We start from the raw sequence: 26,568 nt of genomic DNA, 5'->3' as shown, positions 1-26,568 counted from the left end.
TATCAAATGTCACTTCAAAACATAATTTCGTCTTGCATTTTTCAAAATACAACTTCGGTTTGCATTTATATTCCTTTTTAAAAAAATAATCAAAACGAAGTTGCGTTTTGAGATACCAAAAACATAAATTCAAGTTGTGTTTTAAGATGTCAATACGCAACTTCACGTTGGAGAAGGGAGGAGTAAGAAGATGGTAGCTAGGAAATGGCGAGATGATGATAAATATGTACGGGAACCGTGTATGTGTTTGTATTGGGTCGGAGCTCACCACAACGACGGTGGTGGGAGTAAAAGCGTGGCACCGGCGTGTGTGTTTATAGATGGCTGAGCAACGGCGGAGTTTTGTGGAGAGTTTCTGCAACAATAAAGAGACAAGGAAAGAGATAGTGAGCTAAGAAGGGGCGGCGTAGCTTTTCCGACACCGGAGACGGCCACAGCTATGCCGGTGCGCAACGAAGGGGAAGAAAAGAGAGGAAATGTAATTTCATGTTACATTTTGATTAGAAATGAAAATATATCTTTTAGGTAGTATTTTTACTGAAGTTGAGGCCTTGTTCTCTTATATATATATATATATATATATATATATATATATATATATATATATATATATATATTAATAATATTTTGGACCTTATGTATTAAAATAATCCAAGTCATATAGGTGATTGTAATTTAATACTCTTTCAATATTGAATTAATTCACAAAATATAAAAATAAAAAGGCAAAAAGAAAAAGAAAATCAGTTTAGAGCAACTCCAAGGCATTAGACCTCTTAGGTAAAAGTGTTTATGTGGCACCTACATAGCATCTATGTGGCACATTTTAGACAATAGGTAAAAATTCTACACTCCAACCATGACCCCTTAGCAAAAAAATATAAATAACTAAAATTGGGGTTGCTACATTTGTAAAACATCTAAAGCTATTATGTATAATTTTAGATAATATAATTATACATAATACCATTGGAGTAAAACTAGAACCTCTTAGCTATAATTTTAGATGATTATTTATATATCATATTATAGCTAACAAATATAAATAAGGCCCTTGGAGATGCTCTTAGAAAAATAAAAAGTAAATATCACACTTACATATCATTGCATACAAGTAAAACTCCTCAAAACATAACAAGAATAATATAACAAAAATGCTCCTTTAAAGGAAATAATATAACAAAAATGCCAAAGCAAAATAGGTAAAATATTAAACTCGATATCATATTACACGTTTTTCTCTAAATCTGACACTTAAATGCATATGTTACCTCGAAAAATATTATTTCCAAAAGTTTATACTTTATATCTTTCTAGATTATGAATTAATCATTTCCGGGGCAGTATAAATCTGCTCATAATTCCTATCGGTGAGAACATAATTAACCCGTAGAAAAAATATACAGTACTCCAGTTTCGATTTTCCTCATAAACACACACACACACAGTGAAATGAAGACCAGAATGGTGAATTTTCTGTCAATTTTCGTTGTTTTACTTTTACCTCAGGTGAATTTAAGCCTTTCCGTTGGTGACGTAAGCTTTTGGTGCAATCAAACTCCGTATCCTCAACAATGCAAATACCACATGAGTTATGATATTCCATTTGTTTCGAAAAAACAGTTCCTAACCATGGCTCAACAGACGGCCTTGATGGTGGTCAGTTCCTCACTCCGATTCGCGGATTCATTAGTGTCGAGAGTCCAACACGATGGTACTGAAAAATCTGCGTGGAGAACCTGCTTGTTTTTTTACAGTCAAGCGGCTTTTCGGCTCAATAGAAGCTTAGATTCTTCCTTAGGAAGTACAGCTGATGATGTCCAGACATGGCTGAGTGCTGCTGCATCGAATATACGTGCATGCCACGGTGGATTTTTCGATGTTAACGTGACTAGTGATATCTTCCCTCTGGTAATGTTGAACAATGTTACAGAATTGATAAGTAATTGTTTGGCTGTCAACTTCGGTTTTCTGCGACAAGAAGGAATCAGACGTGAAGGCGTGATTAAGGTACCGTTTGGTATTGTTGTTGTAGACAGCAACAAAACCTTTTTTTTACTTAAAATCATGTGAAAAACTGTTCAAAATATAAAAGAAATTTTCTGAAAGGGAGCTTTTAGCTGAAAAGCTGCTTTTAGGAAAAACACGTCTTCATGCTTTTGGAAAAGCTGCTTTTGAGTTTTTGCCGGAAACTGTTATAGATTTCACTATCAAAACTCACCAAAAACATTATTTTTATATTATAACTCAAAATAAGCGAATATCAAAAAAATTACCAAACAGGTATCTGATTTTTGCAACCGCACTTTTTCTTATCAGCACTTTTCTGAGAACACTATAATTTTTAACAGCAATCTCAGACAGACAAGGTTTTGAAAAAAGATGGGGCGCTTATGAAACGTGCAGATTGTGTAGTGGCTCAAGATGGCTCTGGAAATTTCAGGACTATTAGGGAAGCTCTGCAGGCTGCAGGTCGAAGAACACGCAGGATTTCGGACTTCGTTATTCGTGTGAAACAAGGTGTTTATTCAGAAATCGTTGAGGTTCGACAAAGTAACATTGTGTTGATTGGTGATGGTGTAGGCAAAACTGTTGTTACTGGGAACCGAAGGGTGGCGGATGGATTCACCCTCTACGAGAGTGCAACTTTCAGTAAGTTGTTAAACCTCGATTAATTAATAATCCAACATAAATTAATATTTCAAATACATAAATTTTTTAACAATAACACTATACATAACTAGGCCAACATTCCAGGGAGGGACTCCTTATATGGAGTTACATAGTGCGCCACTATAAATCATCAATTTTAATATAAATTCTGTTATAGAATACATATAAAACGTAATTCTAATATAAAATACTATAAAATAAATCTATTTTAAGTAATTTAACACTTAAAATTTGATTAAAAAAAGTATATTTTCGAAACTGATTCTACAACAGAATAATTCTGGATGATTATTATTCTGTTATAGAATCATGTTGAGAAATTGCATAATTTTAGATGATCTTTGGAATAAAAAAATTATATAACTTCGTTTTCGGTTTAATAATCAAAATTTGCAATTATATTTCATAAAAATATAATAGAATATATATTATGTATATATTTATAATGGTGTGCTACGTAACTCCATATAAGAGGGTATGCTATGGAGTGCTACCCAACATAACTAACCTCGAGTAGTTAATACTCTCGATATATTAATACTAAAATATAGTATAAAATATTATGATATTACTTCCTCTGTCCCTCTCTTTTTCTACAGTTTTTTTAACATGCTTTTTAAGATGTATATAATGTGTAGGTTCACAATTTTTTAAAAAAAATTATAATTTTGTATAAAAATTTATACATTATTCATCTATTACAAAAAAATTAAAAATAATTTATCAAACGACCGTTTTAAAATACGTGTCCACCCCGTCCCTTGAGAGGGATGGAGGAAATATTAATTAATAGAGATTTTATTGTAATTTACAATACCAAGATTATGGTTTAACGGATAAATGTTATTGTTATTTTCAGAGGTCTCCGGTGACGGATTTAAGGCCGTCGGAATGACATTCGAGAACACGGCCGGTGTAGCAGCAGGCCAAGCGGTGGCAATGGCATCCACAGCTGACCGTTCCGTCTTCTACCGCTGCTCTTTCAAAGGCTACCAAGACACACTCCTCGCTCAATCCAATCGCCAATTCTACAAAAACTGCCAAATCTACGGCACAGTGGACTTCATATTCGGCAACGCCGCTGCAGTCTTCCAGGACTGCACAATCCACCTCCGAAAGCCCCAACCAGGCGGCGGCCTCGTCGTCACGGCCCAAGACCGAAACGGTCCGCACGAGAACACGGGCTTCACAATCCACCGAGGCAGAGTCATGGCAGCTCCAGATCTCGCACCATTTCCCCAAATCAAGGCCTTTTTGGGGAGACCATGGGGGGACTTCTCACGCACAGTGTACCTGCGTTCGACACTCGACACTCTGGTTGACCCCGCGGGGTGGTTGGCGTGGGGAGGAGCGCCTCCGAGAAGATGTGATACGTTAGATTACGGGGAGTTTGAGAATCATGGAACTGGTGCATCGACTCATAGGAGAGTTAAATGGCGGGGTTATCGTGTTATACGTGATCGTCGGACCGCGGAAGCTTACGACGTTGATAGATTGATTAATGGTAAGGTGTGGCTTCCAGGCACCGGAGTGCCGTTTGATGCAGATTTTTGATTCAGGGATAGGCGTACGTACCACGGTACACCAACTCACTAAGTACGTGCATGCATGCAAGGAAGATAATGATCCATATATGTTTCTTTTTGTTATTTATAAATTTGAGGGGGTATTCCATGAATTTTTAAGGGCTTTTTTTTGGGATTTGCGATTAGGGAGGAATTGATTTTGATTTTAAATAGTGTATAAAAAGCTGAGAAATCCAATCGAATTTAATTTTTCTTTAAATTTTGAGATATTCACTCAAAATTTTAAATATTTACTTAATATTTTGTGTTATTTAATTAGATTTTCATAAAATTCAATAAAATTTATTGATATTCAAATTCATATTGATTTAGAATGTATAAAATACTGAATGCTGATGAATTGTTCTTCATTTTTTATACATGTTGAAATCGACCAAAATTTATGAAATCTTAACAAATTTGAAAAAAATTATATTATAATTTCAGAGACTCGATATACATTCCTAGATGATCAGTTATTATCAACGACAATTCAAAAAAATAATAATATATCCTTAAATACATTTAAAATTTTAACAATCCGCATGGTCATTTTTTCAAACCCTAATCTTCTTTCTAGCCGCTCCTTTGTATTTTCTTTTTGCTTAGTAGTCGTCGGGGCTTTCACCGGATCTCTACCGATGAAAAGCTCGAAGATCTTTTATTTTCTTCCTTTTTTCAATAAATCTTATTATAAAGTTTTGATTTTCCTAAAAATCTTTGTTGTTAGCTAGGTAAAATTGATCTTGTTTCTCTTAAGTTTTGATATTAATTTGTTTTTCCAAATTTAAAGATTCAAAGCCTTTTTTGATTTGACCATTTTTTTTCTTAGATCTCAATTTCGTGGAATTACGGATTTCTCAATCTTCATAGTGATTTTTTTTTTCTCGAAAGAGATCCGAGTTATATTATTTTTTTGGATTTGTCTACTAGATCTAAAGATTGTCTTGGTTTAGTTAGTATCTTATTTACGCATTTACAAATGTAAGATTGTTAGTTTGTCATGTCTGGTTCCAAAGTCTGGTTCGCGTTTGGTTTTGATTTTTTTGTTGTCTCACCATTTGCGTAAATTTTGTTATTTTCTAACCGTTTGTGTGAGTATGGTGCTTGATTTAGTAAGAGCATCTCCAACGGCGTTGTCTATAATCGTTGGCTAAATTGGAGCTGTAAGAGCATCTCCAACCATAGAGTACCCTTAGCTAAAATGTGAGTTGGCATACCATAATTAAAAATTATAGCCAACATCGTCAAAAAAGTACACTCCAACCACGCCCACCTGTTGTCTATAATTTTAGCCAACCTCCTATGGATGGCTAAATTTGTCGAACCTCTACAGGTCTGTAAGAAAATCTGTAGGAAGATTGCACATCATTTATTACCATATTGAACTGATATATTCTATTTTAACAATTTGAAATATTAATAACATACTATTTTTAAATTATAGCCAACCAAGATAGCCAATACCATTGAAGCAAAATGTGTTACAGGTTCAGCAAATTTTACATAAAATCTTACAAGTCCAATTTAGCCAACGATTATAGCCAACGCCGTTGGAGATGCTCTAAGACATTATGTAAAATTTGCTGAACCTGTAAGACATTTTGCTTCAATGGTATTGGCTATATTGGTTGGCTATAATTTAAAAATAGTATGTTATTAATATTTTCGATTGTTAAAATGGAATCTATCAGTTAATATGGTAATAAATGATGTGCAATCTTCTTACAGATTTTCTTACAGACCTGTATAGGTTCGACAAATATAGCCAACCATAGGAAGTTGGCTAAAATTATAGACAACAGATTCATGTGGTTGGAGTGTGATTTTTTCAACAGGTTGGCTAAATTTTTTATATTTGGAATGACAACTCATTTTTTTGCTAAAGGTTTTGTATGGTTGGAGATGCTCTAATAAAAGTTGTTAATGGATTGTATTATCAGCCGATAACTCCAATCGCGGAAAATAAAGTGACGAAGCATGTGTAAATAACATTTTCAACAAATCACATGATTTTATCTCAAAAAAAAAGGGAATAATCGGTGATTGTTTCTACATCACCAACTGCCATACATAAGCATAAGTTTAAATTTTGAAGTGACTGAATTAAGGAACTACTGATGACAGAAGTTCAATGATCAGAGAAGAGTCCACACGACTAGCAGGCGGACAGAAAGATTAATTAATAATGCAGACAATACATGTATTGTATATAAAAAAACTACAGTATATATTTTGATTAATTCTGTTATTTCAGTTTATTAATAAAGTAGCCAATACATGTTATTGTTACAGTATTTTTTTTAACCAAAATGACCTAAATATTCGTAAAACCGAATAACACAAAATATGGATACCGAATTAAAACTGAATCTATTCGGTTTGTTTAATCAAACCAAATTATTTCGGTTCGGGTATTCGGTTAATCCATTCTAATACTCAGCCTCCGACGGCTCTACTTTAAAAGAATCCATCCTCTGAAAAACAATTAAAATTATGAATTAGACTTGAAATTGTACAAAAATTGATAAACTACATTTTCAAGCATTCTGCATCAACCTCCTTGATTAGGTGGTTAGTTGTTGCTAGCAATTTGTAGGCTTCTAATTTAAATATTATATGTACACCATCAATTTATCCTCAAAACTACTTCAAATTTTCGTTCAATGTATTCATTTTCCGCCATAATTCATATTCGTAAATATATTATATCATTATCCAATATAACATCAAGTACACAACAATTAATTATTCTTAAACAAGGCCAATAAAAAATAATAACTTATATGTAATATTCAATGTAACATTTATTTAATACCCAACAATATACAACAGTATATATGAATATTACAAGAGGTATCAAAATCGATCTCGAAACTGTTCACAAAAACATGTGTAAGGATTTTAACTAACGAAATTAGTGTGCATACGTGGTAGCCACTACAGCAAACTGCCAACTCAATATCTGAAAAATCTTTTTGGAAAAATTTATTGATAAAATTACTAACTTGTTATATAATAATATATGTAGAAACGAAATTGAGAGAGCAAGACAAGAGAGAAAGATGGAGGAAACATTGTTCATCTCAAGTATATCACAAACTCATACAAATGGCTTTATATAGGCCATCAAATGTAAGTTACAAGTCATATGAAAAGTTAAAAGTCATACATATTATGGAGGGTAAACAAAAATCAAAAGTCATCCACTCATATCATAACACTCCCCCTTGGATGACTTGTATCAACATCATGCCTCGTTAAAACCTTACTAGGAAAAACCGAATGGAAAAAACCCTAGTGAAGAAAAAAGAGTACATGAGTTGTACAATATTTATGTCTCCCCCTCATCAAGATATGATTATAAAATTAGCAAATATTTTGAAGTATGCGCATCCCGATCTTATGTACTGATTTCTTGAAAGTAGTGGTGGGAAGTGCCATATGAACAAATCTTTAATGTACCCTTCCTTGCACATGATACTGCCTGCAATAATTTATTTCACAACAAAAGAAAATCTCCAATGTACTCTATATAAATATTCAATTTGCAGATCCCTCGTTATCAAAATCGAAATAAGCACTTTGCTCCTGCAATATTAACTAAAAATCCTTATGAGATATGTTAGTGCAGATCGAATAAAATTATACTTATGTAACATGAGAATTCACACATGTTTAAATGGGATATGCTTAATTTAAGACATGTATAATTAATAAAACATGTTTTACTTTAGTCAAGTACGGTACTTCAGGACCGAAACTTTCTTCATATCAACTATTCATAAAGGTCAGTGTCCTATCATGTATTTATAATCCTTCCAGGATTTTCGTATAACAATATATCATCCATTTAGAAGAGTAATATTCTCATTTCAATATATTCACCAAAAGTTCATCACAAAAGATAACATATACGTATTTTGGTTATGAGGTGCAACTCATTTTAATGTCAACTAGAAACACATTCTAGTATCCATCTGCTCTGGCCAGAGACTTTATGAGTTGTCACCCATAATTCGATATATAATGATAACATTTACTTTGTGAAATAATTTTATATCGGACTACTGGTCCAAAAATCCCCTTTTAATTTGAGGAGAGTGATGTTCTCGAGAATTTGTTATACTGCTTCTGGCAGTTAAGATCCTTCTGGGATAATCACTGTCAAGTGGGTCATATATAGAACTTAGATTAAATCATACACATATTCTGAGATTATTTAGCAATCAAATAATCATATCCACCACAAGATACATTTCTCTTCATAACCAATACAAGGTCATTGTATGATAATCTGAGTTTTACATTTATAAATTCCGAAACTTCATTCTGTTTCACACAAATAATCATTCACATCCCACTGACTTGACACCTTTAGGTGTGTGAACTGCAGTTTCAAAAATTTCTCTATTTAAGAGATAATAATTCATAGGGCGCACTACTTTCACAACTTCAGGTGTGGAAGGACTACCGGTCCAAATAAATTTCTTTATAATTGCCTCAATTATGTCCTTTATTCTTTGGTCAAATTTGTCAATATTTTCTAACGGGTTCTGCTTCATGATCCTCATTATTACTCATAACCTCAAGTTCTATAAATAACATCGACGTCGATCCGATTTGTGGTTCCATTTTATTCTGGACATGACATAATATATCAAGATGTCGATATTTTCACTACTTTTATATTTCTATGATTTGTCACGTCTTCTTCCGGAGATCTTTCAAAAGTTATTGACTTTTCAATCTAGTCATAATCCTGGACACTTTTACTTGTTCTCTAACTTGCCATGTCTATAATCTCTTCTGGAGATATTTCAAGAGTTGTTGATTTCTCAATCCAGCCATCATCAATCGTTGCTCCTTTTCAAATATTTATTATCATTTTTTTATAAGATATGGAACCCACTTGCCTATCACGCTTCAGGCGTTCTTTAGACATAGTCGTATCTTGAGGTTGTCCTTTTGTAATATTAATATCAATGGAGCATATGTAGCCAGTGTTTGTGACATAGTCACTATTTCTAGTCATCAGATATATGAATGAATCATCTTATGAACTTCTGGTTCATATTTGTCATTTTTAGGATCAAGATGAGGCAATGATAATTCATTCTTAAAATATTCACCAGCTATTTATTTTCTCCCCCTGATTTAAATCAAGTCATAAATAAATGCACTCATATGTAACATATATTCAATTGTGGAATCGATCTTACTATCGTGGTGGAGAAATTATGATGACCAAATAATTTGTTTATAAAGGGAGAAATTATGAAAATTTGTATATGATGCGAATCAATAAATAAATGATACAAAATACTCAACAATTTTCATGGATAAGATAATACTCATTTTGAGATTCACCAGCATTATATAAGCACATACTCTAAATAATGAATCTCACATACTTAATGTGGCGAGGTTATAATAACTTGATATATAATCATATTTTTCATAAAATATCTCATTATATTATAGTGAGAGATTTTTAAAGATGATAAATCACAATTATTACTTTACTGGTGATTAATTATGCCTTACAAGTAAATAACATATGTATCACTGAGAAGAATCTGCAGGTTCTTCAACAAAAGTTCATATATAAATTTCAATTAATGTTTGCATCTTCATTAACTGATGGCTTAATTGGTCATGCCCGACTATAAAGTTATCAGTAAACTTCTGCTTTACTTCAAAATCAATATTAGTAATTTTATATAAAATAATACTTCAATTGTTTGGGAGATTATAGTTACATCAATAATATACATACTCTTCTAGAGTAAAATATTTATGATAAAATATACATGCTCTTCAGGAGGTATACATGCTCTTCAGGTGCATTATACATGCTCTTCAGGAGCCTTATACATGCTCTTCGGGAGTCTTATATTTAGAAGAATATATAATGAGACATTCTATATAATACTCCCCCTTTGAACGACTCATATTAGAATTTGGTATTGATATCGGACATCTTTATCTCATTCAGAGGAAATATTTTTTAATACACAAGGTAAGAATACGATCAAAAACTGTTTGTAATATCATACCATTGCTACAGACATGGTCTTTGATTTTCTAATATTGTCTTATTTATTCTAAGGAATTGAGGGGTGTCATTTGTCGCAATACATAATCTTTATATCCATAATTCAATTTTAATAAACTACAACTAGTCACAATATCAGCTCATGATTTTAACAACCCAATTTCATAACATTGTATTTTCGGGATACTGTTATATATATATTCAATTAAATCTAAACATCATATTGTTCATTATATTGATCCATCCTTCAGGGATATTATATCATTTCGGATAAACTCATAATTTGAATATTAAGCTAATATATCATTCTTCTGGAATGTAATCAAGTGTTTAACTATATCAAATTTTACTATTGACATCCTTCATCCTTCAGAAATTAAATATATCAGAAATGTGTGATGAAAAATAAAGGAAATTTTTTTATATAGAGACAACTTCTGATTGTTATGTGCAACTTCTGGTTACAATTATTTACAAGCAATCCATTAAAAACTACGTCAAATAGGTGTTGACGATAATACCTTCATCATTTAGCTCAAGTAGATAAGAATCTCATTCACAAATACTAATTGTAAATAAACTACAAGTTTAAAGTCACGTAGTGGTATTGAAATTCTATCATTTACAAAAAATATCATAGGGAGATTTCAATAAATCAGTTATTAGGAGCATGCACAATACATAATATATTCAAGCATGTGAGCAAGACAACTTAATATAAAAGAAATAATATGTGCATGCACTAGTTATCACCTCCAAATCATAATACATGTATTTTGACTATCTCAAAAGTTTAGATGGCCTCATAGATTTGATGATGAATTATAGACAAATAGTCATATTCCAAGAAAGTCGAGAACATAGATCCGAAATATTTCATCCAATTTTAAAAGGGTCCAAAACAGTTTACTAAAATTCAGATAATTATCAAATCCAAAAGAGTTAGAAATAATTTACGTAAATCCAAAAGTACGTATCTAAAACATTTTACTCAGACCAAAAGTATGCAAGCACTTTGGTAGCATATATTAATCGTGAATTCATTGACAATAACAAGGTCGCACATGATTTCTCTTAAATAAGAGGTATTGAAATCTTTTGTCTCACTCATACAAATATTAGTTATTTCACTAATCCGTTTGCATCTTATTATAATAGTTGAGTTTAGTATAATTCAAACTCATATTAAAGTAACTAATGACTTGAGGGAGGCGACTTTGGATTAAAAGGTCACATACAATGACTTATTATCTACTAACCACTTACAATTTTTAGATTAGAGTGTCACTAATAACTCATAATTTTTTTTATTCATTATTAAATTAAATTGATCACAAATGCATAATCTAAATTTTCCTTATATCCTATTTGTCATATATAAAATAATTTAAGATATCACAAGTTAAGAATCATCACATTCTGCACATTAATAACTAAGCATATATATCTTCAAGAGTACAAGATTCAATCACCATGATTTATGTAAAGTTCACATATAATTGGGGGTAACTTAATAGAACTCTATGATCATCCAACGTAACTAATTAAAAGCATATAAAATATGATCACTGGGAATATAATATACGCACATGAGAGATGAGAGATGTTCATCATATATAAAAAGAACATTTTAATATCACATCAATCAATAAATAGACACGCAATCATGTTAAGATTAAGCATTAATATAATCAACCAAACTAGGCATAAATAAGTATAGAGTACTTGTCTCCTAAAGTCATATCATCAATATATGCATATGGATGAATTCACAAGCATACTAGACAATTAAGGTCGTGGAAAATTAAGAGACTAGTATGAAATTTCTAAGAAAATTTGATTCATTTGTAAAACAAGTTTAGTATGAATTTTGGAGAAATGCAAAACTAGCTCAACTCAAATATATACATTTCGATAGAACTATAAATTAGAAAGAATGGTCAAGGGAGCCGTACCTTAAAATCTTACAGTTTAATGATCTTACGATTCTTTTAAGTTTAAGAATCATTACTCCAAAAAGTGAGTCCTCTTACATTGAAAGAATGACTTCATCTTTGTAGCAAAATGAGTCTCGTCGATTAACTATAGATGTTTTACAACCATGATCCTCTTGATAATAATTTACACCAAAATCCGAACAAAGAGAAAAAATGAGACGTGCAACATAAAAAACAAAGTGAAAGCGATTCGTGCTGATAACGTGTTATATAATAATATATGTAGAAACGAAATTGAGAGAGCAAGACAAGAGAGAAAGATGGAGGAAACATTGTTCATCTCAAGTATATCACAAACTCATACAAATGGCTTTATATAGGCCATCAAATGTAAGTTACAAGTCATATGGAGGGTAAACAAAAGGCCAAGAGTTTTGGGAAAAATCAAAAGTCATCCACTCATCAACTGCCATAGCTTAATACTAATATTCTGGGGCCACAGCACATTTTATTGAATAATTTCTCCTTTCCTGATTACAGTGGAATGAAACCTGTAAATAAATATTCCTAATTATCAGTATATTGTGCAGTTCAGGTCAAATAAAAAAAAAGGAATATATTGTGCAGTGGTGCCCACATATTAATTTTTGATGTGTTTTATATAATGAAAAGTATAACAAGTTTAGGAATAAATAAAATCTTAACCACTTCTTCAAGTAGTAAATAATATATTGCATGTGAATACACTAACCATAATATACCTTTCTTGGCAAAAAAACCCCATAATATACCTTTGGTTGCATATTTAATGCAATCTAGAGACGTGTATTCAATTCAGATTTTAATGGATTTTATATAATGTTATGGATTTTAATAGATTGTCTCTGATTTTGATTTTATGCGAATTCAGAATAAAATATCACAGAGTTGATGAGAGTATTTAGGATTTAAGCACAATGCTTCAAAATCTGATGAATTTTGGTGGGATTTCGAATATCTTAAAATACAACGAACAATCTCACAAAATCCATCATTTTATAAATTCCAAAAAAATCTATCAGCGGTTGAATACCATCATATTTTAATAAATTTTAGATAATCTCAACTGAATATCTTCGGATTTTAAGCATAATTTAAAATCTTAATTGAATACCACCAGATTTTATAACATAAATTAAAAACCGACTTATTTGTATTTTGCGTCCCCTTGGTTTGGGCAAAATGCAAAATGAATAACATAGTTTGGTAAAATTCAATTTGCATCCCCGTACTTTTCATCTCATAATAGATTACATCCTTTTCGTCTATTTTAACCTTTATTGTTAGTCAAACGAGGATAAATAAGTAATTTTCAATTCTGTTCTTAAACTATTCTTAAGATGTTATTGACATCTAATCTTCAAGTATAAGTAGGGGTGTAAACAAACCAAACAATTCGTGAGCTACTCGAGATCGTCTCGTAAAATATTCCCGAGCTCGAGTTCGAGCTATTTGAATGTTTTACCGAACCGAGCTCGAGCTTCAAATTACTCGGCTCGTAAGGTTCGTGAGTTTTATCGAGCCTCTACTATATTTTAATTTTTTTATTATAAATATATTTTTACAAATATATTTAATATTTTATTTATAATTTATATATTTAATCGAATCGAACTCGAGCCAAATCGATCATATTTCGAGTTTTTGTCAATATTTGGTGACCCGCTTCGAGCTTTCAAGCCGAACTCGAGCCTATCAAATTGTTTACGAACCGAGCTTCGAACTTGAAATTCAAGGCTCGATCGAACTCGAACTCGAGCTCGAGCCCCGAACTTTTCAATCGAATTCGAGCCAAACCTGACAGTGTTGGACTCGGATCGGCTCGATTACACCCCTAAGTATAAGTAACGTATAAGTAACCAAATTAAATTTTAGGCCGTGTACTATCCATATCCATCATAAAAAATGCAAATAAATTAGTGGGATTTCAAATATCTTAAAATTCAATAAACAATCCCACAAAATCCATTATTTTATAAATACCAAACAAATCTATCAGCATTTGAATATTATCATATTTTAATGAATTTTAAATAATCTCAATTGAATACCTTCGTATTTTAAGCATAATTTAAAATCTTGATTGAATACCACCAGATTTTATAACATAATTTAAAATCCTAATCGAATAACCCAAGATTCTAATACAATTTTTACGATCAGAGTTGAAAACTCTCGAATTTCATATATAAAAAATCCTTTAAAATCTCAATTGAATACACCCCTCTTAGTTAACGAGGGTGTATAAATATATGTATTAAGAGAAAACAATACACTCAGCTCCCTTTTTTTTTTCTGATATCTGTTTGTGTTTAAATGGATAACCTAAAAATGCAGACTCAAATGGTTACTCTATCAACACTATTGGTGTCGATATCCATTGTTTTACTATTACCTCGTGTTTTTTCGAGCCCAGACGTCATTGGTGACATATACTGGTGGTGCAATCAGACTCCATATCCTGAACAATGCAAATACCACATGAATTACATTCCGAAACTCACTTCAGTGATTCAAAGACAACAGTTCTTAACAAGAGCCGAGCAAGCAGCCTTACAAGAGGTCAATTCTGCACTGCAATTCATCAAATCACTTGAGCCGAAGGTCATCAGCAATGCGGAAAGATCTGCATGGACAAACTGTTTAATATTTTATGATCTCACAATTTATAGGCTCAACAAAACTCTTGATACAACTATAAAAAGTACAGCTGATGATATCCAAACATGGCTAAGTGCTGCTGCAACAAATATGCGTACATGCAATGACGGATTCTTAGATCTAGACATGACTGATAACATCTACCCTCTTGTAATCTCAAACAATGCGACGCAGCTAATAAGCAACTGTTTGGCTGTCAACTTTGCTATTACACAACACATTGAAGACATCAAACAGGATGCCTTGATTTTGAATATTTCAAGAAAAGATGAGCCCTTCAGGATCAGTGCGGATTGCGTGGTAGCTCAAGATGGCTCCGGAAATTACAGAACCATTACTGAAGCTCTAGCAGCTTCAGATCGACGAACACACATGCATTTTGTCATTCATGTAAAACAAGGGATCTACAAGGAAATTGTTAATGTCACACAAAGTGACATTGTGCTGATTGGTGATGGTATAGACAAGACCGTTATTACTGGGAATAGGAAGTTGCCGGATGGTATCTCCCTCTACGAGTGTGCAACTTTTAGTAAGTTTATTTGAATTATCTATTATTCATGTTGATGTTATACTTTAAATTTGGTCACAAGTTCAAACTCTGGGTCTGTATTATATATATACTCAAGTTACACGACCACCCAAGATTGCATACTCTGTCTTTGACAAGAACTGAAGGGGTGAGGAAAATACAGCAAGGTCCGTTTGGTGAAAGACCATATAGGGACTCGCTAAGGGTTTTAGCCCTTGAACAATATAACATATTATTTAGCACTTTAAAATTATAATATGTTGGCTTCTAGTTCCACTAATATAGTCGTTCACTATATGATACTCTGGTCCGGACTTAATACTAGGTGACAGTTTGTTATCTGACAGATAAAATACTACATTGGCCGTTGGCTGCAAGTAGTCTAGCAAGCCAACTGACCAGCTTCAGCTTGACTTCGTCTCCATCTATATACAGCTTTAAGGTCATATAAGTATACTTATAATGTTCTATATACTTACATAATTTTCAATTTCAGAGGTCACTGGTGATGGATTCAAGGCATTTTTAATAACCTTTGAGAACACAGCTGGTGTAGAAGCAGGTCAGGCTGTGGCAATGGCATCCTACTCCGATCGTTCTGTCTTCTACTACTGTGCTTTCAAAGGCTACCAAGACACTCTTTATGCCAATTCCAACCGCCAATTCTACAAAAAATGCCTAATCTATGGCACCGTCGACTTCATATTCGGAAATGCTGGTGCAGTCTTTCAGGACTGCACAATCTATGCCCGAAAGCCCAAAATCCAAGGAGGCCTTGTAGTCACTGCCCAAGGCCGAGCGAGTCCACACGAGAACACTGGAATTACAATACACAGATGCAGTTTCATGAGAGCTCCAGAACTCAGACCCTTTCCGCAGTACAAAGCTTTTTTGGGGAGGCCATGGAGAGACTTTTCTCGTACTGTGTATCTGCGTTCTTCAATTGGTGATTTGGTGGACCCTGCAGGGTGGATGGCATGGGTGGGAGCGCCTCAGAGTAGATATTATAAATTGGATTACGGGGAGTTTCAAAATTATGGAGCTGGTGCATCAACTTACGGGCGAGTTAAATGGCGTGGTTATCATGTTATAAATGATCTTCGAACAGCTGAAGCTTACGATGTTACTAATTTGATTAACGGTAATTTATGGCTTCCGGCCACTGCAGTGCCGTTTGATGCCGATGTTTGATAGTATGAAATATAATACATTATAGTAAAATTTATTATAAAAGATTGACTTGGGTAAAAAGATTGACTTGGGAGATTTCTAACAAATCTAGGTAAAAATGTCCAGGCACTAAACTGCATACAAACCAACAAGCATCATGAACATTACACAATACTCAAACTGATACATAAAATTTCAAAGGGGTACTGCGATGAAGGATCTGTACTAAGACAATACATTCGAGAATATTGCAGGTGTTGCAGGAAGGAAGCCATGGCATTATACTCATATGTGTGTCAAGATGCTTTTTTAGTTTTGGTGTCAAAAGTTACCAAAGATTATTAGCCCAACTAAAATTGACAATGTATCAAAAATCAGTGAGGGAGGCAGGAACCAATTTTAGGGTACACAACCATATTTTAGAAAAACACACAAGCACGCACTTCTTGGAAAACCTTGGGTTCTATTTTAACAAAATGTTCAACCAAAAACTTTAAATCATTTCTAACACTTGAACACTATAACTAATGTATTACATATAAATTATATTATATCGAGTCTAGAAAAGTCCAACAACCCGGTAAAAACGGTTGAATCGTGAATGTGGGGTTTCAACCCACAACAACTCTACGAAAATAGCATAATTATGCATGTAAGGCAACTCTAAAGGGATGGCAAAATAATCCGATCCGACGGATACCTGATCCGAAATCCGAATTTTTGGATATACCGAACCTGATTTTTTGGATTTGGATATGGATTTGTACCCAATTTTTTTTGGATTTGGATTTGGATATGAACTTTACCGATCCGAAATCCGAAACCCGATCCGAAATCCGAAATCCGACCCGAACCCGATCGAACCCTTATTTATACACCATATTGTATATTCATATTAAATTATTGATAATATATATATATATATATATATTATTTAACTTTTTTAATGAATGTAATATAATAATCTCTATATCATTAGATTTGTTTAAGGAATAAGGAATTCTATTCCAGACAAATACTTCATCAGTAATATATTGTACAAAATATGTTATTACATGACACGGGGGCATGTTATTTAATAAAATTAATTTAATTTTTTTTTGATCTAGTATTTTCTATCTCATAGTTCAAGTATAAGCATATATAAATTCATTATAATTGATAAATTGAATGATTGGTAATAGTGAAAATTAATATGGTATAAGTTTATATTGTTCTAAATTAAATAAATATAATCCCATCCAATAATCATAATTTTGAAAAAAAAACTTAATTATCCTGATAGGTTTGTCATTTTTTTATTTTTAAATATTTTTTTAAGATATCCAGTTGAAACCCAAATCCAATCCAAAATCCGAAAAAACCCGACGAATTGGATTTGGATTTACATTTTAATATCCAAACCCGAACCCGACCCGGCCCGAAATATAACGGATTGGATATGGATTTCATTAAACCCAACCCGATCCGACCCGATTGCCATCCCTACAACTCTACCATATCATCTTCGGTGAACAAATACTAATGGCAAGAAGATTTAAATTAACATTAATAATCTTATATTATTATAAGGATACAAGTGTAGTTGTAACTAAATATTTTGCTATCTAATCAGGAATACATATTCTAGAATTAAGATATATCACGGTAGATGAGTAAGATGTAGTACTTCCTAGTCTGGATTAGTTTCCTTTTTCCCTAGGTTTACTTCTTCTGAAATTTTGTATATCTACTGAAAAATTGTAATCTTCATTATTTATTAGAGTTGAGCACTATGAATTCATGATTACCGGGTGAAACTGAAAATTTATTTGCGTCTCGGCCAATTCTCTGTTGAGATAGGTGTTATCTCCTTGTTTCTGACCCTTTCTTAGCCCATTATCCTACATCAGATAATGCATACTACTATTCATGGATTTCAGGGTAAACCAAGGGCACACAATGGCTCTTCGCCTGCCAAGAAAGTAGATGTTTACATTTGACGAGCTGCGGTAGTTTTTCAACTTTTAGCAAAGTCCACCCTGTACATTCATGGTTCAATTATTCACCTTTTATTGTCATGCAGAGCCAGTGTTATTAAAAGCGCGCATATGCGAACGCATATTCGATATGCGATGCAATGCCCACCTGAAGCGCATCGCTTCGATATGCGATGCAATGCCCACCTGAAGCGCATCGCTTCGATATGCGATGCAATGCCCACCTGAAGCGCATCGCTTCGGAGATGCAATGCGCTCGCTTTTATGCGCATCGAGCGCTTATGCGCTGTTCAAAAGCGCAAAATAAGTGCGCTTCTTTTAAAATGAGTCATTTTAAAAGGAAATGGGTCAAAAAATAACCCTGTGGACCTTATAGTAAGGAACACAAATAGATACAGACCAGATTTACATGCAAGAACAAGAGATATCGAACTGGAGACAAAAATTAAACTCATCTTCTTTTATGATTATTGCATATAGATACCCACATATATAAGATACACATATCGTGTATACACTAACATATATTTATACATACAAGTGTTGTATATACACATATGACTTGAGTATGATGAAGAAGACTTTATTAGAGATCCGAATTATATTAGTAAAGATGATGATGATTTCCTGAATATTGATGACGAAGATGTGGAAGAATGGACTAAGTTTGGAAATCTTTGCTACTTTGACTTTAGAAGAATTTGGTTGCTTTATCAATTAAATGTCATCTTATCTGTAAATTAACAATTTTCTGCTTATATATCATTTATATATGTATATTTATTTGTCTTCGATGAATCCGCGCATTTCGGGTTGCGTGTTGCGCTTATGCTCTGGGGGGGGCCTTTGCGCTTCTGTGCGCATATCGCATTTAATAACATTGTGCAGAGCTTTCTTTTATTGATTAAAAGTCATAACCACTAGCATATCTTAAAGATTGCATTTTAGGGGTTACTATTATTTATATTTTGCAAACTAAGCAAAGGTACACACACAGTAAAGAAGCAGATCTCTTAACAATTACCTTACATATTATAACAGTGTATTGATCAATTTGGATAATACTTTTACAGTTACATGCTTGTTTTATTTGGTGACTAAACCAATGCATAGATATTAAGATCATTTTTACAATGCCAGTAACATAATTAAGAAAGCATACAAGAAACATATGGACAAAACTGGTATTATAGGTCATTATGATTACCTGAAACTTACTGAGCAACTTGATTCTAAACTTTGATAGACGATACAATTGCATAGTGAAACCGGAGCAAAGAATTTTGAACTCTGAGCAATGAAGAGTAAGCTGCGAATTAGGGTTCAAAGGAAGTACCTACACAAAGATTATAAAAACATCCGTATAAGAAATTCCCAGCAACAATCAACCTCTCAATAAATAATATAATTACGTATTTATATGCACATATATCTGTCACAGACTTAGAATAGAGATGATATAACTTTCAAATTGAAAGGATGAAGTGATTCTGACATTTTGAGTATATCAGTAATCATGCATCAAATACTAATTGCAATCCCAAAACTGAACTAACTTATACTTGGGAGTTGTTTCACTCCCTTGGTCCATGAATGTAGCTCTCATTTTCTTCAAAAAGGGTTAATGTGGTGCCCTATAGATGAGAAATACAAACCACACCATCACTGCGGCAAAACATCATCCTCCGATTAATCTTTTTAGTGCCTCCTGGAATGTTTTGCCGCTGCCACATAGGTTTCACGCTGTTAGGCAGATACTAATCAAAAAAAAAAATTGGCTACTCTACCTTAAAGGCATAGTTGCTTCTTGGCTTCAGCTTTCACTGTAGCCTAGTAAATACCCCTTTTCCCCTGGTAACAAGAGATTGAGGGTTCGAGTCTAGTGAAAGCATGTGTGTGTGTGTGAGTGAATATCTTATTTTCTACAATTAATCATCACCAAAATTATAAATCACAAAAAAGAATCTCTTACCTGAGAGGACATATAGTGTGATGGCAGTCTACCAAACTGCAATTTGCGAAAGCGTCCTAAATACAAAATCAGACAAGGTTACAGCACGAACAACTCCCCTCAACTTCGTTCTGAATTCATAATTATTCTGAGTAACAATGATCGATATCTATAAGCACGCAATGATAGTGTAACTATTAAATAGATTACATAATTAACCTTGTCACTTGTAAAGAGTGCGATAAGAAAAAAATTCTCATTTTCAAACGTAAACTGAATATACAGAATAAGGCTGGTTATGTTTCTGATAGATTGACGGATAATGGATATTCTTGCACAAGCTATCTAGAGTTTATAAATTGACTACAAAATCATTCAGCTGTATTGTAATATAGAGGGGATAGAAGCATTTTGAGTTACAAGTAGCTAATAGTAGTAAAGTAAACTACTCCCTCTTTCCAAAACTAGTTGTCATTCACCCCCTTGAATCAGGAAGAACCGAAGAAATATAGAGCAGGCAAAGGTGGATCAAAGTCTCAGACATTGTCATCTTACCTTCAACTTAATAAAATTTGTATATAAATTTTGTATCCTGCTTTACGTAATAAACCCAGAATGCACTTCAAAACCCTATTATGCTCTTTTAAGACCCCCCCCCCCCCCCCCCCAAAAAAAAAGAAAAAAAGAATGGCAGTTTAAATTTCAACTACAAGCAGATCTCAGATAGTAGCTTTATCTTATCTCATAAAGTTGGGGGATTAAACATACATATGAAGCTTGTCTTATTATGTTAATATTAAGAGAAATACACACGTAAAAGAAGGAATATGACAGAAAGTGGTGTAACAGTTCATCATAATTACCTGAAACTTAACGTGCAACTTGTTTGTAATCGAGTAGGAGGATTTAATTGCCAAGTGTGGATGGAATTTCTACCCGTTTATAATTCTGAAGGCAAGTACCTACACAAAATGTATATACCGACATTATATTACACATGCCAATCAGCTATATAAACTATATACAAAAACAATAAAAATGCATGTTACATGTCTACCATATGTACATATGTATGTGAGGGGGGGGGGGGGGGGGGGGAGGGAACAGATTCTAACTTTTAAATTGACGGAGAAAGTGACTGGACCAAAAGAATAAGACCGACTGTGGGATTAGGCATCATCACAACTTTTGTTATCATGTAACATGGCGTACAAACGGTTAAGATTGTAACGGCAAGGTTTGTAGCCATGGGCAAGCATATCTTCAAAGATTTTTAAGGCACTGATGCTCAAACCACAAGCAAAGAAACAACCAAGTAACCTCTCATATGAAGCCTCCGAAGGGGAATACCCTCTTTTATGCATTGTGACTGAAAGTGCCAATGCACAAAATGGTCTTCTAGCATTGCAAAGACCTCTTATCAAAGTATTATACATGGTTTTATCTGGAACAAAACCATCTCCGTTAATTTTGTTGTAAAGAGCAACCGCTCGGTCAATTTCATTTACTCGAATATGCCCATCAATGAGAATTGTAAAAGTCACAATATTTGGGTGCACACCATCTCTTTTCATCAGAGCAACATAGTTATATGCAATCTCCATCTCGCTTATCCAACAAAATCCAGAAATCATGCAGTTATATAGGTACACATCTGGCATGAAGGTAGCTGCTTCTTTTTTGATCAAATTCAGTGCAAATAGTATCAGTTCCCTTCGTGTAATAAACCACATACTACATTTCGTAACCCTAGGCACAACAAGTCTCTGACTGAGCAATTGGTACAACATTTCCTGCCCCATTTTCAATTTGGTATTTGATGTGGGCCATCTTTTCCCCAAAAACATTGTTTTGTTACATACAGCACTGAGCAGTGTAATATAGGTTACACGGTCAGGTTTAATCTGACTTCTCTTCATCAAATCAAATAATCCAAAAGCAAATGTAATCTCTCCTTTCTTCAGAAACTGACTTATAAGATAAGTATAAAGCATAATATTTGGCAAAAAACCATCTGCCAACATTCTATCAAGGTAGTGAGAACCCTTCTCAGTCATATTTTTCTTAACGAACCCACTTATAAGAGCACTGTAAACCTGGCAACTGGGCTGAAAACCGTACTCCACCATATTATCAAAGATTTGATGTGCTTCTCTTGCTTTTCCACTCTGAGAGAAGGCTTTAGTAATTGAGATAAACAAAATGTCATCAGGAGCAACGCCAGCCTCAACCATCCTATTAAACATATATTTTGCATCATTTATTCTTTTTTCCCCGCTTAAACCATTTATGATGGAGTCGTAGATAGCAACATTAGGTTGTAGTCCCCTAGCTTCCATCTGATTGATAATATCAAAGGTTGATGGCATGTCACCTCGCTTGGAGTACTCATCAATCATTATTAGATAAGTTGTAAGATCCGGGAGAATACCCTGATCTTGCATGAGCTCAATCAGACAGTTGGCCTGCTTAGCATATCCTTCTTGACAAAAGCCCTTGATCACAGAGTTAAATGCAAAGAGCAAAGGTTGGCATCCAAGACTCAGCATTTTATCTATGCAATGGAGAGCAGCATCAATATTTCCAGACATGCCAAGAGCACTGACATATATGCTGAAGGCCATGCTAGCTAGAGGCATGTTGCATCCCAGTATCTCCCTTAACAAATGGTTTATTTCGAGTTCCAAGTCACTCTTAGATCTTGAATTACCCGATATGGATGAAGATGAAATGTCAATCCCGCAGCCATTCTCTGCAATTGCCTGTAAAATCATAAGAACAAGATGAAGCCATTTCCCTCTCTCACATTTCTTCATCAGTGTAAAAAATAAAACATGATCCGGGGTAACCCCACTCTTCAGCACCTTGATGTACAATTCTTCGGCCTCAACATTCCTATTTGCCTCATAAAGGGCATCTATTAGGACTGTAAAACAATGGACTGATGGTGAAGGACCAGAATGACTCATTCTATTTAATATCGTGAGTGCATTATCAACTTTCTTTTTCTTACAGTAATTATTTATCATAACACTATAGGTCACAGTGTCAGGTTTTAAACCCGATTCCACCATCTGGTTACACAACGCCCAGCACTCATCAAACCTACCTAAATTACCAAACCCGTATATCAAAGTGTTGTAAATGTAGGTGTCCAGTTCACACCCTATCTTGAGCATCCTAAAGAAAACTCTTAAGGCCATTTTCATTTTCCTCCTCCTGCAATATTCACGAATTACGGAAGTGTACATAGTTTTGTCCAAAACATAACCAAAAGACTCCATTTTCATACATAACAACTCAGCCACCTCAATCCGACCCCTTGAACAAAAGGCAAACACTAATGACTTGCAAAAATAAGCACTAGGTCGTATCCCTCTATGACACATCATATCAAAAAGACATATAGCTTCATCCAAGTAACCCCTATAACACAATCCATCAGCCAGAATATTATAACACCAAAATGCCAAAAAAATTCCTTTATCATCTATCCTACGGAAATAATCAAATGCCTCCAAGACTCTATCTCCCATACAAAGCTCTCTTAAAAGAGCAAAACAAGAACCTTTATCCAAAACATATAACCCTGAAACGAGCCTATCAAACACTGATTTCGCTTCCTCTATTTTTCCTAGTTTACAATAACAAACTACCATCAAATTCAACAAAGACCCGTTACAATCAATACATCTACTATTTATTCTATCTACAAACAATGATTCAGCCATCCGCATTTCACCTGAATTCACAAGTTTACTTATAAGGGTACCATAACTACAACAATCAAGTTCCATACCTCTACTAACTGCAAAATCCACAACCGAACATGCCTCGGAGACTGTCAAACAATTATTAATCATTCTCCTCACAACCTTCTGCGCAGACGCTACTGAACCGCAACGAATAAGCTGATCAGCTAACGAAAAACACAAAGTGTTATGCTCGCTTGAAAGATTCCTAGTATTCACTTCCAAAGGGCAGGCTCCAAATTGCCTTACTGTTTTAGTAAATCCATCAAATTTAAGCTTTCTCAGTATCATATTAGTGTATATACTTACATATATACACACACTAGTGGTGAATCAAACTGAGAGATTTGTGGTGAGAAAGATCAAAATTTTCTACTGACCCACTTGACAAAATTGAAAATCTTAAAGAACCCAGATAACAAAAATCTCTAATTTGAAAATTGAGTTCCATGACTTTGAAATTTAAGAAAAGGAATATAGCAAAGTCTTAAACCCTGATTTGAGCTAAAAGCCTAAAACCCCTGTTGCAGGCTTGCAGCTCAAAAGATTTAAGGGCCTGTTTGGACTTTGAAAGGGGTTTGAATTATCCTTCTCCTAAATAAAATAAAAAGTAGTTTTTTTTACGAAAAATGAAGGATGATTTACTTATCTTTGATACCGGATTCTAAAGACCTTCCTAATAAAATGTGCACTCCTCTCTAATTTTGATAGGTGCATATTTTATCAAACCTCACGTGTTTCTGAATTTAGAGGGTGTATTTTATTTGGATTTTAATAAGTTGTTTTTATTATGAATTTTAATAAATAGTATGTAATTAGTTTTATGCGGATTCTTGATAGAAAGTCAAATAATTGATATCGATTATTTAGGATTAAGCATAATACTTCAAAATTTCATGGATTTTGATGGGTTTTCAAAAAATTTAAATATACTAAAGAATTCACTATCCACAAAATTTATCATTTTATTAAATCTATAAATCTCCATCAGCATTTGAATACCATTAGATTTTAATGAATTTTAAACAATCTCAATTGAATACCTTCGAATTTTAAGTATAATTTAAAATCCTAATTGACTACCATTAGATTTTGTAGCATAATTTAAAATCCAATTGAATATCCCAAGAAACAATTTCAATCGAATACTCTCGAATTTCATTAATGGAAAAAAAATCTATAAAATCTCAATCGAATACACCCCTTGTTAATATAATCTACGGTAAAAAAAAAGTATAATATAAATTGGCATTCTACAAAAATATTCAAGTTTTAAAATATGTTAAAAATACATAAAAATGTATTGTTTTAAATTGTCAATTTTTAAAAAATGATTTCAAAAATATGATTTGCAAATCATATTTACAAACGATGAACCAGAATAAACTAAAAATACAATTTTAAAAATTAATAAAGTTTTCAACGTTTTCAACTATATTTATAACCTATCAATCAAAATTAACGAAAATCAATTACAAATACGATTTCAAAAATTTAATACTTGAAATCATATTTGATTATATAATATATTGCATAAATATTTTTGCGCTTGCGCGCTCTTAAAATTGAAAGAATACATAATTAACATGTCTTATTTCTAAATATGATTAACGACCTTTTAGCCCTCAAAGTTTGGAAGGTCGTTCCGATACGGCCTCGACGTTTCAACTTGTTCGATTCAACCCTCCAAATTTCCTGAATGTACCTTTTAACCCTTATATGGGTAAATTTTGGGCAAAAGGGTTAAAAGGTACAACCCTCCAAACTTTGAGGGCAAAAAAGGTAAACACGTAAATTTTTTATGTATAAATTTAGACAGCATATATGTTAGTAATTAACCACGATATTAGCAATTTTGTAGGTATGCACTATGTTCTAGGGAAGCCACAATATTCCAATCGACTTGCTTCTGGTATCTTAGTTGGCATGTTGAAACATCGAGGCCGCACCGGAACAACCCTCCAAACTTTGAGGGTTAAAAGGTCATTAAACCTCCTAAATATTGAAATACTAGACAACCAAATCAAATCTCTCGATCTTAATGGCTTCATATCTCTACAAATCCAAATACCAACCCCTGCACCAAACTCACACCTCAATTTCTACATTTCCGTCATTTATCCTTAAGCCCAAATTCCACCACACCTCTTTCCTTCATCTCTCTCATCAAATCAAAGAAAAATTCGGAAAGTATTCTCGAAATTCAATCGCGGCGCAATATTAATCCGATAAACCCACCTCGATTGCCTCA

At 33.4% G+C, this 26,568-nt stretch overlaps 3 protein-coding genes across 11 annotated transcripts; 2 read left to right on the top strand and 1 right to left on the bottom strand.

The window, feature by feature from the left end:
• The first annotated feature begins 1,632 nt into the window (after window positions 1–1,632).
• On the top strand, window positions 1,633–4,227 carry LOC108201035 (pectinesterase). The gene is made up of 4 exons (XM_017369319.1): window positions 1,633–2,010; window positions 2,096–2,194; window positions 2,352–2,652; window positions 3,533–4,227. Exons 1-4 carry the CDS (start codon window positions 1,633–1,635, stop codon window positions 4,225–4,227), a joined length of 1,473 nt encoding a protein of 490 aa, XP_017224808.1.
• Window positions 4,228–14,437: 10,210 nt separating this feature from the next.
• LOC108200248 (pentatricopeptide repeat-containing protein At5g62370) lies at window positions 14,438–24,900 on the bottom strand. 9 transcript variants are annotated; one of them, XM_064084748.1, is made up of 7 exons: window positions 21,681–24,900; window positions 21,429–21,527; window positions 20,587–20,713; window positions 20,171–20,338; window positions 19,822–19,950; window positions 14,830–14,898; window positions 14,438–14,733 (listed from the first exon to the last, which is right to left on the bottom strand). In XM_064084748.1, exon 1 carries the CDS (start codon window positions 24,606–24,608, stop codon window positions 21,735–21,737), a length of 2,874 nt encoding a protein of 957 aa, XP_063940818.1. In that variant the 5' UTR covers window positions 24,609–24,900; the 3' UTR covers window positions 14,438–14,733; window positions 14,830–14,898; window positions 19,822–19,950; window positions 20,171–20,338; window positions 20,587–20,713; window positions 21,429–21,527; window positions 21,681–21,734. The 9 variants fall into 9 exon arrangements, with proteins under 9 accessions (XP_063940818.1, XP_063940819.1, XP_063940815.1 ...); XM_064084749.1 differs by having other exon boundaries at window positions 20,171–20,357; window positions 20,587–20,642; XM_064084745.1 differs by having other exon boundaries at window positions 20,110–20,338; window positions 20,587–20,642.
• LOC108201034 (pectinesterase) lies at window positions 14,589–16,656 on the top strand. The gene is made up of 2 exons (XM_017369317.1): window positions 14,589–15,435; window positions 15,962–16,656. The coding sequence occupies exons 1-2, from the start codon at window positions 14,589–14,591 to the stop codon at window positions 16,654–16,656; spliced, it is 1,542 nt and encodes a 513-aa protein (XP_017224806.1).
• Window positions 24,901–26,568: the final 1,668 nt, after the last annotated feature.

The sequence above is a fragment of the Daucus carota genome, chromosome 9, assembly GCF_001625215.2.
Source record: "Daucus carota subsp. sativus chromosome 9, DH1 v3.0, whole genome shotgun sequence".
In the NCBI taxonomy this organism is placed as follows: Eukaryota; Viridiplantae; Streptophyta; class Magnoliopsida; order Apiales; family Apiaceae; genus Daucus; species Daucus carota.
Note: the sequence above shows the minus strand (reverse complement) of the source record. Positions and strands in the feature narration are given on the sequence as shown.

Bases quoted from the DNA above. Each gene is read 5' to 3' on its own strand.
- LOC108201034 (XM_017369317.1), top strand. From the start codon at position 14,589: ATGGATAACCTAAAAATGCAGACTCAAATGGTTACTCTATCAACACTA. The intron at 15,436-15,961 runs GTATCTCCCTCT...TTTCAATTTCAG, and splicing joins GAATAGGAAGTTGCCGGATG to AGGTCACTGGTGATGGATTC.
- LOC108201035 (XM_017369319.1), top strand. From the start codon at position 1,633: ATGGCTCAACAGACGGCCTTGATGGTGGTCAGTTCCTCACTCCGATTC. The intron at 2,195-2,351 runs GTTATAGATTTC...AATTTTTAACAG, and splicing joins TTGAGTTTTTGCCGGAAACT to CAATCTCAGACAGACAAGGT. The intron at 2,653-3,532 runs GTAAGTTGTTAA...TGTTATTTTCAG, and splicing joins CTACGAGAGTGCAACTTTCA to AGGTCTCCGGTGACGGATTT.
- LOC108200248 (XM_064084748.1), bottom strand. From the start codon at position 24,608: ATGATACTGAGAAAGCTTAAATTTGATGGATTTACTAAAACAGTAAGG.